The sequence below is a fragment of the Pinus tabuliformis genome, chromosome 1_2, assembly GCF_031772625.1.
Source record: "Pinus tabuliformis cultivar Carrire ecotype Pingquan chromosome 1_2, CPIR1, whole genome shotgun sequence".
Lineage (NCBI taxonomy): Eukaryota > Viridiplantae > Streptophyta > Pinopsida > Pinales > Pinaceae > Pinus > Pinus tabuliformis.
This window is the reverse complement of record NC_142298.1, coordinates 175,256,013-175,273,289: the sequence shown is the minus strand read 5'-3', so window position 1 is coordinate 175,273,289 and position 17,277 is coordinate 175,256,013. Positions and strand designations below refer to the sequence as shown.

Genomic DNA, 17,277 nt, shown 5'->3' with positions numbered 1-17,277 from the left:
ATCTATCCGAGACACGAATCCACCTCCTGATCCAGGGGGACAAATCCTGCATCACTAATAAGGAGTGCCCATGATTTGAGTGTTGCGACAGGTACTCGACAATCTTATCCACACCAGAAAGCACTCATCCTCTACATCGGCCTCATCCAACTAGGGGAACATTGGTACCTAATTCCACCTAGAGGGTTAAGGGATAGTGCTAAGTGTAGGGTCCAAGGGGCAGCACCACTGGAAGCCTCCAGTCACTACTGACATACAAAGTCAAGGAACAACACCCCAAAACCTCAGGGGAAATTGGAATAGATAGCAGTCACAACACTGTGCACATAAAGTTTCAGAAACCATGCTCACACTTCTTGTTGAAAATTGTAACGAGTGAAGGCCTTCTCTAGCTCGTGCCTTAGCCAGAAAGACCACGATTTGTCTTTCCTTTGACCATGGAGCAAGTTCAGGAAGATGGTGAGTTTATTTCCAATTTGCAGAATAATATTCACAAGTTCGTGTGTAGTGTTGGAGGATTAGTTACATGGATCCTTCTTCAGTTTTGTTGAAGTGTGTAACTAAGTTCAGTCTTCATAAATGTGAAATGTACTCTTGATTCTTGTATATTGTAAAAAGAAAGAAAAATTATTATTGTTATTTTTGTAGCATGGGTTTCATGCTCAAGGTCATTTTATTTGTCCTAGTATCAAGAAGTCAATAGAGTCATTGTCATATGAAGAAGACCCCATTGCGCACATTGTAACATGTCAAAAGAATTATTTTGCATTTAGAAGTGTCAAAATACCCTCCAAGACCAAGTTAGCCTAGCAACTACGAAGTCAGCCTCATTAGGGCATGTCGTCCTCCTTGGAAGCCTATATATAGGAGGGAACTCGACCTCCTATGGACACTCACTCACTTCTCATCATCTAAGTGAAGGAGAAGCAGAAGAAATGAAAGCAAAGAAGGATAGAAGGACGAAGGACAAATTTCTTGGGTTATTTCTCTCTCTCTCTCACACGCATGAAAGGAAGACTAGGGTTTGCAGCGACAAGGTCGAAGTTGTGAAAGTTGCAGAAAGAAGGTCGAATAAAGGACTCTTAGGTCACCTACAAGCCATAGAAGGAGAAGTAACCCAAGCAAAGGTCAAAGGAAGCCTTGGAAGCCCTAGAATAGCTCACACGTGTGGAAGCAGCTATTGTTGCAGGGACTGAAAATTTCAGGCCTGCAATGTAGGCCGAATTTTGTAGCTGGGGGTCGAAGTTGTGCAGTTGGAAGAGATTTAACTAGGTGTGACTTGGATAGAAGAAGCACATCATCAAGCAAGTCTAGCTTGGTCTTGGAAGGGTATTGATCCTAGTCTAGAGGTCTTGGACTTCTTCATTTGAAGAATCTATAAGAAGAGGAGATTTGTGGGTTTTCCTCTCAAGTGGAGAGGTATTGGCCTTGGCTTGCAACCTATCCTCTGTTCTTGTGTATTGTTGATCTTCTTGTTTCGGTAGTTGTTTGATGATAAGAACAACATAATAATAAGAAATAAGCTAATAATAAAAAAAAGGTAAAAATACATCACAAACAATTATCAAATTTAAGAGAAATCATCCTAATTGTAGCCCTTTAGATTTCTCAACATGGAATCAGAGCTAAGGTTAACTAAGGGCATGATGGATCTCACTACATCTTTGAAGAAGTCAGTGAAGCAATTTTCTATGATGGCAAGTCATCTCAAGCAAGGCATCAAAGCATTTTGGAATCTCTTATTATCTATCAAGAATCGTATGAGCAAGACTTCTACAAAGGACAAAGGGTTATTCTCAGCACTTACAGGTACGTTTGAAGATGAAAATATATGGGTAATCGACAATAGAGTATCCAAATATATGACAGGTGAGCACAAACAGCTAAAGACCTTATCAAGAGGAAAATCTTCCTACATTGTTGAACTTGGTGACAAGAAGAGTTATCATGTAACAGGGATTGGATCAATGTTATGAATAAAATATAAATATATAAATAATAATAAGGAATAGTTAATTAAATAATAATTGGTTAATCAAGAGGCATGTCCCTAAGGAAATGACCATTCATGAAAGGGTACCTGCCTAGGTATATAAGCAAGCCCTCACTCTCATTGTAATCATTTCATCAATTCTTTTATGATATATTCAATATACAATTACTTGTCCTCCAATCGATGTCTTTGTCTTCGAAATATGCTGAAGATTACTGCATAAGTATGAACTTTGATTGTTACATTGGTATCAGAGCATTCCCCAAAGTATACAAATTATGTTCATTATATTGGTATCAGAGCCATGTTGGCAGATCCCAGCCTTTGGCCATCAACTATTCGTCAACCTTGTTGTCATGCAATTGAAACGTTTCTCTACACATTTGTTGGAGGTTCTCCAATTTACCTATTAGGCCTTTGGCAATTTAAAAAAATAAGAAGAAAAAGAGTCAAAAGCAAAAAATATTATAAAATATTCAAAAATAAATAAAAAAGAAAAAGAAAAGAAAGAAATTTTTTTAAAAAAAGAGGGGAACACTATATATATATATATATATAGCCAGAAATAAAAAAATTAAAAAAAGGATAAAAAATAATAATAATAATAATAATAATTAAAAATACATATATATATATATATATATATATATTATTAAAAAAGAATTATATTAAAAAAAGGATTTGAAAAAAAAATTTTAAAAATAAAAAAAAATAACTTACCTGCGCAACAACCATCGTCCACGTTGCTGCTCCCACAGCGGCCCATCACCATCGTTGTCGGACACGGCCACAAATACTGCCTTAATTGTCTGATGTCCATTCTGCAGATGGACCACATTGCTGAGCCCCAACAATAATTGCGACACGCAAACGCTGTCAAGTCAACTTCCACCCACAATCGCATTCTCGACTTGCCTTAATTGTCTGATGTCCATTCCGCAGATGGACCACATTGTTGAGCCCCAACAACAATTGCGACACACAAACACTATCAAGTCAACTTCCACCCACAACCGCATTCCCGACTTGCCACAAAATGTCGCTACCCCCTGATCCACTACCACCTGTTTCGCTCGTCATAGCCGCCAACCTGCCTGAGAATTGCCTATCCGCATTAGAGTCGTCATTGCTATCAACGCTACTATCACCATTGACCTATAGTCAATCATCGTCACTGCTGACAATATCACCATCCCTTGTTGTGCATTGCTTTCTCGGAGATATTTGGAAACAACTAATTTGAACCTTATACATATTCATCGACCTCTATAAAATAGAATAGAGGTTTTATTAAACTTTTACACAGATAGGGGAAAGGGAAAGTAAACATCAACACCATCATTCACTGCCATTGTATTCATGCCAGTCAAAAAAATAGTATTGAAGCCATTTATCAGTCTGTCGTTGCCATCAAGGTAAGGAAAGATCGACCATTGCACTAGTTCGACAGTCAACCATTATTCAAGCGGTCATAGTGGAAAGTGACCCATCATAAGAGTCGCATCTTGTGAATTTTTTTTTTATTAAAAAGATTACCATATAAATCATTAAAAGGGTTATATAGAAAAAATAATAATATTCATTGATATTCCAATTGATGGTAAATTGTACTTTATAAAGGTGATTATATTACTTTAAAGTAATAAAAGGGTTATTTAAAAAGAAAAGAAAAGAGTGTTTATATATAAATATAAGAAGAAAATCTTTAGAAAAAAAGATTAAAAAAGAAAGAGAAAGGAATTTCCAAGGTTTTGAATCATATTTTTAAAGGAGCTTTGTTATCAAAAAAAAGACGAGAAGGGTATTTTAAAAATAATAATAATAATTAAAGAAGGTTCCTTACAAAGTTAAAAGAAGTTAAGAAAAAAAAGATGTGGGTTTCTTTTCCAAATGTCCTTTTTGTTCAAAGGGATATTCTAATTGTCAAGAGTCATTCAGAAATCAAAATGTGGTTTGCACAAAATGTTACAAAAAATTTACCTTAGTCGAATCTCTAAGTGATGCACAAAAACAATCAATAGAAAGAGATATATAACAATCAATGGCAACATTTGAGCAACAACATGCAGAGTTTTATATGGAAACGAAGAAAATGGAATCCAAATTGCAAATTAAAAGCCCATCATCACCCCTACAAAAAAATGTAATTCAGTGTACCGAGAAATTGCAGCTAGAAGATCAAGAGAAAGACAAAATAGCCAAACTTCGACAAAACAAGAAAGCGTTACAACAAGAATATCAAGATCTTGTTCATATGCATTACAAGGAAGTAATGGAAAAAGACAAAAAAATTTCTCACCTCAAGGACCACATTGTTGAATTACATGCACAAGTCAAGAAGAGTAAGGTCACAAAGAAGGAACTCAAAAAGCACTTATTAGAACAAGAAGAGAAAAATTTACGTTTAAATAACCTTAAGAAACAATTATTAGAACAAATCAAAGTTTAAAAAATGAAGAAAGGGATATTAAGGTTAAAGTCAACAATTCAGAAAACGAAGACTTTCACGTCTAAGAAATCATAATCAAAACCTTCTTACACAAGTAAAGAAGCTTAAAAGTGACAAGAAGTCGCTAAAAGACAAGTTAGAACAACTTACTCAAGAAGTATCGAAATCTCTAGTCGTAATAGTCCAAGTTGAAGATAAGGGAACGAATATCGATCCAGTCAATATCACAATTCAAGAAGAGGATAAACCAATTGAAGCGAAGATGTACTCAGAAGTTGCAGTTCAAGCAATAGAAATTTCAAGTGAAGATTTCGCAATTAATCAAGCGACTTTTGTACCTAAAAGAAATCAGATTCCTTCAATAAACCACGAAATTACCACAAACAGATTGAGAGATCACATCACAAGAACTCCTTATCGCCATCCAAATTATAAAAGCAGATATCTCAACTAGAAACAAGTGACTTATGTTCCCAAGAACATCGATGTCACCATAATTCAATATTGTGATAACAATCCATCTCAAGTTTCCAATAATCGCAAGATTCCATAGAAGATTGATTTAGGATGGTCAAATCCCTTCTCATTGTGGCAGTGGTGTTTATCTCTTAGAGGATCGTATTACCTCGTATCAATGAAGATGACAACTCCAAGAATTCGAAGAGTTCTGAAAGATGTATCAACGAAGATGACAACTCCAAGAATTCGAAGAGTTCTGAAAGATGCAAAAAGATTAAAAGAAAAAGAAACAGATGATATGCCTTGTCAACAATAAGCTTTGAGGACAAAGTTTTTTGAAAAGGAAGACAATGTTATGAATAAAATATAAATATATAAATAATAATAAAGAATAGTTAATTAAATAGTAATTAGTTAATCAAGAGGCATGTCCCTAAGGACATGACCATTCATGAAAGGGTACCTACAGGGTACCTACCTATGTATATAAGCAGACCCTCACCCTCATTGTAATCATCTCATCAATTCTTTTATATAATATTCAATATACAATTACTTGTCCTACAATGGATGTCTTTGTCTTCGAAATATTCTGAAGATCACTACATAAGTACGAACTTTGTTCGTTACATTGGTATCAGAGCATTCCTCTGAGTATACGAACTGTGTTCGTTACAATCAACCTCGTTGGAGCTAAAGAATGAAGGAAACATTCATCTCAACAACATTCTATTCGTACCAGGTTCGCAAAAGAATTTACTTTCTATTTCATGTCTAGAAGATAAGGAAGATAGAGTCGCTTTCATAGATGGAAAGGTTATGGTATGGGATAAAGGCTCTAACATCAACAATGTAAAAGTCATTGGGATTCATGAAGGAAGACTCTACAAGTTGTTGACACCTCTCTCTCAAGCTTTGGTTCACATTGAAGTGAGTCCATGTGAACTTTGGCATGGAAGGTTTGGACAACTTCACTACAAAATCTTACCAACTCTAAATTCAATGGTGAATGGCATCCCTGAACTTAAGGAGGATCATGAAGGAGTGTGCAAGGGATGTGCATTAGGTAAAAATGTTAAGAAACCATTTGGAAGCAGTGCTTCAAGATCAAAATAAATCTTGGATCTCATTCACTCTGATGTCTGTGGTCCTATGTCTACAAAGTCTCTTGGAGGTCATCTATATTATGTAACGTTCATTGATGACCACTCAAGGAAAACTTGGATCTATTTGCTGAAGTATGAAGTATTCGAAAAATTTCAAGAATTCAAAGCAAAAGTAGAAAATCTTACAGAAAGGGGGATAAAAGTACTAAGATTTGATAATGGAGGAGAATACACTTCCAAAGAGATCATAGTTTTCTGTAAAGAGGCCGGAATTAAGAGGGGTTGATAGTTCCATATAATCCAAAGCAAAATGGAGTAGCAAAACGAAAGAATCACTCGATTGAGGAAAGTGTTAGAGCCATGTTACATGATCAAGACTTGCGTAAACTTCTATGGGGTGAAGCAACAAAAATTATTGTCTGCATTCAAAATCGAAGTCCTCACAAATCACTAGAGAACATGACTCCTGAAAAAGCATTCACTAGGAAGAAAGTGAGTGTAGACCATCTCTGAATATCTGGTTTTCATGTCTACATTCACATTTTGAAAGATAAGAGAAAGAAGTTAGATCCTACAAGCTTGATGGGAATCTTTATTGGCTATAGCAACACTTCAAAGGCATATAGGATCTACATAAAGGAAGGGCACCGAATTGAAGTAAAGCCAAGACAACATTCTTGAATGGCACTATCGATGAAGAAGTCTATATAGAACAACCCTTGGGATTTGAAGTGAATTATAGAGAGACTCATGTCTGCAGGCTGCATAATGCATTTTATGGCTTTAAGCAAGCACCAAGGACCTGGTATGCTAGAATGGACACATATCTGCAAAGATTGGGCTTCTCGAAGAGTTCCGCTGATCTGAATCTCTATGTCAAGGTTGTGAAGGATGAGCCCATAATCATTCTTCTAGATGTGGATAATCTTCTCATGACAGGTGTGGAAGGTCGTATTCAAGAGTGCAAAAAGGAATAGGCAACAAAATTCGAAATGAAGGATCTAGGGTTGATGCACTATTACTTGGGGTTGGAAGTTTGGCAAGGACCTGATGAGATATATCTAGGTCTAGATAAATATGTGATTAAAATGATGCAAAGGTTTGGCATGATAGATTGCAACCCTATGATGCTAAGAAGTTCTGATTCAAGCCCTGTGGATTCGACAAGGTATAGACAGTTGGTTGGCTCTCTAATGATTTTGGTGAATACTCCACCAGACATTTGTTTTGCAGTGAATATTCTCATTCAGTTCCAAGTAAAGCCCAAGCATGACCATTGGATAGCAGCCAAACATATATTGAGATATCTGCAAGGAACAATCCACTAATGCCTAAAGTATGATAGAAAGAATAATGTCCACTTGATTAGATATACAGGTTCTGATTGGGGAGGCAATGAGATGGATGGGAGAAGCACTACTGGAGGATGTTTTAGTTTGGGATCCTCTATGATATCCTAGATGAGTAGAAAGCAAGAGTCAATTGCTTTGAGTAGTGTTGAGGCTGAATACATTGCAGCATGTGAAGTAAGCAGAGAAGTTGTCTGGTTGAAGAAGTTGTTGTCCGACTTGTTTGAAGGACCGATGGACCCTACACTTATACATTGTGATAACACCAGCTGCATCAATTTGTTTGAAGACCCAGTGATCCATGGAGAGACAAAGCACATAAATAACAAGTATCACTACATACGAAATTTGGTGCAAGATGGAATGTTGCAACTAAAATATATTTCCACCGATGAGCAAGTAGATGACAAAATCTCTTCCTAATAAGAAGCTTGTGTATTTGAGAGACAAGCTTGGATTAATTGATATATCTTCCCTAGTTGAGAAGGAGAGATAGACACATCATTCTTGTCTTCACTTCGTGAAGAAAGAATGGAGAATTGGGTAAGCATTTGGTTTCCGATACTCTTTGAACATGAGGTAGGGCATCCAATAGGTAAGAGTAGTCGAAGAGGAAATTCCTTGAGGATGTGTTATTCCAAGACAGGAATTGTCCTAAAAGGACATACCCTTTAAACACCCAGGTGGGGTATGTGCCTTGAGAGACAATGATGATGGTGTCTATCAGTCATTGGTCTCACCAACATTGTTCTCTAATCTTGTGGAGAGATAGAGTTGTTAGTCAAGGCCTTGCTATAATGTTGGCTGGTATGATGCAAAGAGATAAGCTGAAATAATAGCTTATGAGATGGCTTACCAATCCGACTCTTCTTATGAGATCTCTTCAGTTTGAGAATGTCCATGTACCATTATGAATACCTCCCTAGTTAAGAGGGAGTGTTGAAATGTGTAACTAGGTTCGGTCTTCATAAATGTGAAATGTACTCTTGATTCTTGTATATTGTAAAAAGAAAGAAAAATTATTATTGTTATTTTTGTAGCATGGGTTTCATGCTCAAGGTCATTTTATTTAGAGGTCAAGCACCCATTGAGTGCTTCTAGGGTTTTTCCTAGTGTCAAGAAGTCAATAGAGTCATTGTCATATGAAGAAGACCCCATTGGGCACATTGTAACATGTCAAAAGAATTATTTTTGTATTTAAAAGTGTCAAACCATCCAAGACCAAGTCGACCTCATTAGGGCATGGCGTCCTCCTTGGAAGCCTATATATAGGAGGGAACTCGACCTCCTATGGACACTCACTCACTTCTCATCATCTAAGCAAAGGAGAAGAAGAAGGACGAAGAACAAATAGAAGGATAGAATGACGAAGGACGGATTTCTTGGGTTATTTCTCTCTCTCTCTCTCATGCGTAAGGAAAACTAGGGGTTGCAGTTGCAAGGGCGAAGTTGTGAAAGTTGTAGAAAGAAGGTCAAAGAAAGGACTCTTATGTCACCTACAAGTCCTAGAAGGAGAAGCAACCCAAGGAAAGGTCAAAGGAACCTTGGAAGCCCTACAGTAGCTCACACATGTGGAAGCAACAACTGTTGCAGGGGCCAAAAATTTCAGACCTGCAATGGAGGCTGAAATTTTGTAGCTGGGGATCGAAGTTGTGCAGCTGGAAGAGATTTGACTAGGTTTGACTTGGATAGAAGAAGCACATCATAAGAAGGTTTGGCATGGTCTTGGAAGAGTATTGGTCTTGGTCGAGAGGTCTTGGAATTCGTCATTTGAAGAATCTATAAGAAGTGAAGATATTTGTGGGTTTTCCTCTCAAGTGAAGAGGTTTTGGCCATGGCTTGCAGCCTACATCCTATGTTCTTATGTATTGTTGATCTTCTTGTTTTGGTAATCGTTTGATGATAAGAACAACATAATAATAATAAAAGAAGCTAATAATCAAGAAAAAAGTAAAAATACATCACAAACAGTTATCAAGTTTACAAGAAATCATCCTAATTGTAGTCCTTTAGATTTTTCAACAAGTTTAAATACAGGATTGAGTCGCAGTTATATGTGCAGATAGAATGAGTTGGAGTTTCATTCATTGATTTAAGTAAGGACGGGTTGTGACTCCAGTTATGATTGGAGAGAGAACCACTTCAAACTCAATTAACTTGTCAACCACACGAGTTCTAAATTTGTACTTGCCAATTTTAGCATCGACTGAATCTATAAAGGACGAAGGCACAAAGGTTAAATCATTATTGAGTGTGCAAGTTTGTGTGAGATCTCTTTGGTTGTGGAGTGCATATCAGTATTGAGGAGGCTTCTTTGTAGCAGAATTGCGCTAGGATTTAGGAGCTGCATCCTAAAGAATAGGAGGCCCTGTGCGCTAGGAAATAGGAAGCCTAGTGCGCACAGAAATAGGGTCAGCAGAGCGCAAGGAAGCAAGAGCTGAGTCAGCGTAATTGCAGGGTGGTTCAGACTAGTATAGCAGAGAACAAGTGTGTTCTCAGTTGAACAGATTGCCTTGTATTTGATTCAATTGCTCAAGATCAATAAAAGACCAAATCAAGGAGACAGGTTTTTCCCTATTGGGTTTCCTGAGAATTGTGTAAATTTGTGTGCTGTGTTTTTATCTGTGTGTTTCTATTCCGCTGCTTATCTCTTGTTAAGAAATTATGTATCTTGGTGAAAAGTAAACTAGTTCAGTTTTCAGAAAAACATCTAAGTAGTTGCAAATTTCGTGGAAAGTTAACACTTCGGTAGCTGCATGAACACTTCAACATACCATACACACACCCAAGAGCATTCCAGAAGCCCAAAAAACATGCCTACGGGCAAGAAAACAACATTGACAGTTATGGAACTGAACTGCCTGCAGCAACTAAACAGACAATTCTTGTAAATGAAAAGTGAACCTATCTATATTATGTATGATACCAAACAACAGCAACAGTTAGTCACTCTTTTCTCTCGTACGATATCTATCATAGAGCATTGTACAGAACATTCACAGTAACACAAGCACTGTTATGTTCTATTTGCTTTGTGAGCATTTTATACATTATTTGCTTAATTTTTGTTCATGCTTGCGCACCCATAAGTTGATCTGAAATTTGCTAAAGTTGTCCTCTGATTTGCATCCTGGAATCCCCTAAGCAGTTCTACAATTTAAAGAAAGGAAGCGTAGACCGTAAAATATTAAATAGGCAAGGAGGGAAACCCAGGAGGGTAAATGTAGAAAATGAAATAGATAATACTCCAAGAGAAAAAAGCCTCCCAGTGACAATGCTGCACCATGACAACTCCTCTAGAAAGCAGCAAAGACCATGAAGGCCAAGGGACAGAAACATCCAGGCTAACCACTGAATCAGAAGAGTCATCATCATCTCTTCCCACAAATATGCCTAGGGCTGAGCATGATAATGTCCTCCAGAGAATGGCACAAATGAAAACAACAACAGAAGAGGATGCAGGAATGGAAAAGGATGAGGATATCAATGAAAAGAAAGTACATAAGATGAGAGAACAAGTCAGGCAGTGCACAGAACATTGAGTGAGGATGGAAACAGATTGGTGGAAATGCAGAATTGAAGAAAGAGATGGAATGAGGATGAAGCAAGGCATAACAATGTAGAAAAAGGTAAACATTTCCTGGAGTGAGAGAATGGAAATGTAATAGAGGATGGAAAAAACAGAGAGTGCAGCAGTTGAAATTGACTGATTGCATAGCCAAAGTGATGTGATGAGATTTAAGCTCTGATGCCACCTTGCATCACACAAATGACTTTTCCAGAATGTTTATATTGAACGATTTTCTATTTGTAAGATTATCTCAGACAACAGGCAGATTATAATTGTTCAGTATGTAGCTCTATAAATACAATTATTGTAGATGGGTTGTGACTCTTCCACAATCGAGAATGACCATGAAAATTCTATTTAATTTACAATAACATTTACAGTAAAGTTGATTAATCAATAGGCATCAACTATTATAATTAAACAAAATAATTCAGCTGCTGAGAGTTATTGATTGCAAGGGGATAATACCAGCATCTTCTAACTTAACTACAATCATGTACCCAGATAATGGAAGTTGCAAGATGAAAAGAACTGTGCAAGAGTAGCAATCATATTGTCCACCAGGCTGGCTAGTTGTGGGAAAAAATAGCATAAAGTATAACAAACAGTGTACCGCTGTACCAGTTGTGAGATAATTAAAAGAATAATTGCAGTGAGCAAAGTAAGATCAAATAGTTAACCAATAAGCATGCAAGTTAATGATGTAGTCATTGTTAAATAAAAGGAAATCAAACCATGGGGCCAACTCCAGGTTTAACTTTTCTTTAATTGGAAATTACCTTTCAGAGTTAATTTGCTTTTCCAGATTTGAAGAGTGCAGTTTATCTCTAAGTTTAAGTGCACTTCCAGTTTAGAAAAGGGTTTGCTTTTGTTATATTTGGAAAGCGTTTTCCCAGTGTTAGAACCAATGTTACATTTATCGTTATCGTCAGTTTATCGCCAGGGGTCCAAAATTTAAATTATCGGCAATATTGTGGAAAATATCGGATATTATCAGGAAACTTGAAAAAACTACCCAAAAAGAATTATTTTTTTCAAATTTTTATTCTTTTAAGGCAACGTCAACATCAAACAAACACATTGTCATGCATATATGAAAATGATACTGCAATATAAAATGCATAAGATGTCAATTGGTACATCAATCATTGATAGTAGATACTGGAATATGATATTGTCCTTACTCCTCAGTCATAAGTTCTGACAAGATAATAGTTAATACAAAATCTCATTAAAAAAAAAATGTATCTCATGAGATGATCATCATGAGGCATCTATATTCTAGATACTATAACGATAATCCAGTAGTAAAATTGCACTAAGGTGTTGCCAAGGATTAGGTTTCCCTCGCCCTTGAGAAGCTTGTGGTTCCCATGCAATTCCTAAGTTCCTCCCTTTAATCTCCCTTTCTCGCAGTATCAAAATTGAGTTCTTTGCAATAAGGACAATGTCTAGGGTAGCTATAGGGCAAATATCCACTTCATGCCCTGGGATTTTGGCAAGGTGGTATTTCAAGCAGGTGATTCCACCAAACATTTCCATTCCATAGAGCTTGCAACTCAGCTTTGTTCTATTATCAACCTCACATGGCTTACCATACTCCCACATTTGGTCCAATGGCTTTGCCTTTTTGTAAAACTCTGATTAAATTTTTAAGTTTTGGACCTCCGACACAAAACAAATGTGGAAATTCAAAAGAGGGTAAGAAGAGGCAGACTCTAAACTTACAGTATATACTAATCTTGGAAAACAAAGAAAGAGATGGAAAAAAAATTACATACCCAGAAATATGGATATGGTACGCTGGAGTAAATCTCCACTCCAAAAATGCTCAGCTGGTGGCAAAGAAAACTATAGATTTTCCCTTGTTTGCTTGATGAAAAATGATCACAAGACTCACACAACCCTCAGAGCTCAATCTTAGCACAAGAAAAAACGAAAATGACCTTTGAAAACCCGAAACCGGAACTTATATCGCGGTTTTGAAAAACAGGGCAATAATTTCCCATCATCTCACAATAAATTCAACTGGGCAAATTATCACGATATTTTCTGGTGCTAACATCGGCAAGTGCTGTTTCGGCGATAACATCATGACAATTCCAATATTATCGCAATATTTGCAACACTAGTTAGAACAGTTTCTAATTTTGGCCAAAAGCACATAAGCTAGAGGTGTTCCAGTTTTAGTGAGGCACTGATTTCTGAGGCATTCCAGTTCAGAAATCAGAGTAATACAGTGAGAGTGAGAGAGCTTGAATTTTGAGCTACTGCATTGTAAAATTCTTCTTTCAGTTAATAGAAGACAGATGATTGAGTGGTATATATTTTGTACTTTCTTTTTCGTATTTTTAGAGTGATGTGTTTCCAGATCTAGTGTTTAAATTTCTGTTGTTTTGAGAGCCAATAATCAGTTTTTCAGTTCCTAGTTTTAGCTTTTAGATTTTATCAGTGCAGTTCTGACTAAATTGATCTGAAAAGATTAACATGTTTTCGAAGCTGGTACAACAGAAGTATTCCAACCAGCATATGGAGAAGGCTGCTGCTTATGATAGGGAGATGCTATTGGAGGATTTTAGTGGATGTGATGCCTAGAGCTCCAAATATTGAGGTGATCTTTGCCTGAGATGGGCACAAGGACTTTAAGAGTATCCAATGATCTCACAATGAACAGCATTTACTAGAGTGAAAGCTAGCTTTTTATAAGACTTTTTCTAATGGCTAGATAACAGCTAGCTAAAGATTAGTTTGACTCCCTCTAGAAAATAATATTTACTAGTCATCCACATGTTGGAGAATTAGTAATTATTTAATTAAATATTAAATTACACTGTAAGTTTGCCCACTAAGAGGACAATTTGACTCACACAATCCAAAGTAATCCAAAATTTTACTTGCTAATGGCCTGAAAGTTGAAGACTAGTCCAAGATGCTTCAACATTCCACTTGACCTTTCCAAACGGCTACCTTATCCAACTCAAACAACTAGTTGACTTGACTTTTCATGGATATTAAAGTCGATTTTACCACCTTTTTGGTTGATCTCCAATGTCTTGATGAATTTTCCAATTCCGCCACTTGGGTTTGTTGTAACTCAACCTGAATTCATCTGGGTCTTGCTTCATTTGACAAAACTATGCCATGTATTGCCACATCATCATGTCCTGCACTAAATCTCTACCCCCATAGGAATTTGTAAAAACCGAGATATGGGTTTTGTTCCCATAGTTCTATAGACCAATTTTGACATACTACATGTCAAATTCTGATAAAATTTGTCCCTATTATGCCACTTGAAAACCTATCCTAATACATCATCATGCCTAACTGGATGATCTCTACTGCCCTTGAAAATTTAGAAAATATGAAACATGGGTTTTGTTCCTCTCATTGAGTGGACCATATTTGACATGATTCATATGAAAATATGCCCAACGCTCCATTTGTTCTGTTGTCTAAAAACTTCTGCCACCTGTTTGACCCCCCATATCTTAAATATGCATTCACCAAATGGAAATATTCCACATGGCGTGCCATCCTCTCATTGAACTCTTCATTCTAAGTCCCTATTGACTTTTTGACTCATGATACCACTTTACAATGGGAATTATGAACTACCATGAGAAGTATGAAATATCACTGATTGTGAGACTGCCATGTCTTAGAAACATCTGATGGATATGACACCAAAATCAAGGCCACCTACAGACTCTATAGACTCATAACCATGTGAAAAGACTTAGGTGCACCATGACATGGGCTGGACTAGTCCATACACCAGAGATCATCCCTACAAAACCAACCTCCCATTAAACCATGAGTCCTCAAGTAAGCCCATCCAAGGTCCTCCAATCCTATCCAAGACGAAAAGAACCAGAGATGAACTCAAAGGGACATGACATCAATGTTACTTGGGAGCGGGAGCGGAAGCGGGGAGCGGGAGCGGGAGCGACCATTTTCAGAAGCTCCCGGTTTGGGAGCGAATCCCGGAGCGATTTTTTTAAAATATATATATTTTTTATATTTTTTAATTTTTGATACTATATGTCAACAAAAACATGTAGAATGATGAATTAGATATAAAAAACATAAAAAAGCATAGATTGAACCATATAACAACAATCATCTAGAAGTTATAATCTTCATCAACCACGTCCGCAAGTTAGTAACATAGTAACATACAACATATTGAGTCTCATGATTCATCAATCTTAAAGTTTCAAGCTTTCAAAATTCAATATATAACATTTATCATCATTGATCACCAAAGTTGTACTTGTAAGCTAAGTGTAACCATTACAACAAATAATATCTAACATGAAATGAAATGTTATTAAATGAAATGAAATGAAACAACTTTCAACTTTCATGAAGCATCATATTCATAATTCATTACTAATGAGTTATAATTGCCAACTTCAAACTTAAATTGTCATATATTGTTTAAAAAAATATCATAATAAATATGAAAGAGTCAATAGTTATAAAAGCTACTAGAAACTAGAAAAGAGAAGTAAATCTATTATCTATTTCTTATGCTTGGGCCTCTTGCCACCACGAGAAATGTCTAATTTTTTAGTCTTGTTGCAAAATCAGGATCTTTGTCATTAATATCACCCTCCAAGCATTAATATCCAGAGGTATCTTTGTCATTACCTTTGTATCTGTATAGGGATCTTTGTCATTAATATCACCCTCTAAGCATTAACATAAGATAGAACAAGCATAGCATGTCAAGTCAAGATTTTGTTTGAGTGATGCCACTCTTCACTCTTCACAAGGATATGAAAAATAGTAATCTAATAGTGGTATGTATACTTCTATAGCCAAATTAAAACTTAGAAAGCATGGATTTTAAAGGTTAGGGAAACAAACTTACTCCTGTCCTTTGCTGATTTAATCCTCCACTGGCTGCAATCATTAAGTAGTGCTTGGAATGGCTATCATGTACAGCAGCTGCATTACAAAAGAGATTATGAATAGCAAACTCTGTGCATTTCCCATCCCAAAGATAACCAAAAGCACACTCAGGGTAGCTTTGAAATTACTAAGCATAGATAGTTCATACCTCATAATAATACAAATGACAATAATGCACAATGAAATATGCTCAGAAAGAAGGCAATTAATAAATAACACTAGTGTTCCACCAAGTTTCCAGGATGCAGGAGAGAGAAAATGCACATGGGAACGTGTGGAGACACCCCCCAAACTTTAGGATAATTCATGGGGGACGGGAGGATATTAGAGTCCCTAGCATGGGGGGGCTTTTGTCTTTAAAATTATAAAAAAATAAAAATCCCAACATAACAATGCATCCCATGTAAATTCATCATTATGCAATGGATTCTTCACTTACATAATTCTGAAAAAATATCATGGGGAACACATGAGCATACTGGTTTTCAGGGTTTTTGGGGGCACCCAGGTATCCTGCATTTTGGCAGATGGGAAGAGGGCACACCCAGAAGCCCCCATTTTGCGAAACGTGTCCCACACATTAGTGAAAGGTTTTGCTGTGTTTTTTGTCCAGTTTCGCAGAATGAGTTGGTCTGGCAAAATGTTCCACTGGGTGGCCCGCCATCCTAGAGACATGGGAAGACACAGGAAACACACCCCCACCCCTGTGGGATGTCTGCCTGTGGAACACAGAATAACACCCAAAAAGCTGAGTTGCAAGTATCACAAAGATAGTAAGAACATTACAAACACAAAAATTTATACCGCTATGTTTATCAGCTAAAGTCTAAAAACATACACTAATTCGACACAGTAGATTACTCCAGACAAGGAGATATTCCATTATGATTCTCCAAGAGAGACAGAGAGAGGTGAATGAACAAATGCTTAAAGGATATGTGAGGAATTTCAAATAGAAACCAAACCAGTGGCACAAGTAGCAACATTTAACTGAATGTCAATACAGTTATCAAAATGACACCATCTAGTGCTCTGTACAAAATTTAAATCTTATATACAAGGTATGTGATGTACAAAAATTGAAAAAGGTGAGGACGTACAATGCAAAAAAAAATTATAGGAAAGGTAAAGGAAACAATACAAAATATGCAGTAAAGTTCATTAGAAATTATGAAATAAAGCAAATACTCATCCTATAATATTAAAAAAAATTAAATCGGCTGAATTTGAATATAACAAAGGCTTATAGGAATTTTGAAGTTATGAACACGAAATTATGATCTGGGAGTAGAAATCAAGTGTGCCAGATTTTCAAGAAGATGTGTATATAACTCCTCTTCATCAGTATTGTGGAAATAAAATCAACTGAATTTCAATACTGGTGAAGGCCCATAATATCTTAGCAGAGGAACCAAGTACACCTGATTTTC

The 17,277-nt window shown here is 36.5% G+C and overlaps 1 protein-coding gene across 4 annotated transcripts in view; it reads right to left on the bottom strand.

The window, feature by feature from the left end:
• LOC149205055 (O-fucosyltransferase 16-like) overlaps positions 1 to 17,277 on the bottom strand; it is a 65,569-nt gene that overhangs the window by 24,389 nt on the left and 23,903 nt on the right. For all 4 annotated transcript variants that reach the window (XM_089394876.1, XM_089394877.1, XM_089394874.1 and 1 more), the window contains one exon: positions 15,807 to 15,883. In XM_089394876.1, the coding sequence (XP_089251002.1) occupies positions 15,807 to 15,883 (77 nt within the window). The remainder of the gene's footprint in view (positions 1 to 15,806; positions 15,884 to 17,277) is intronic.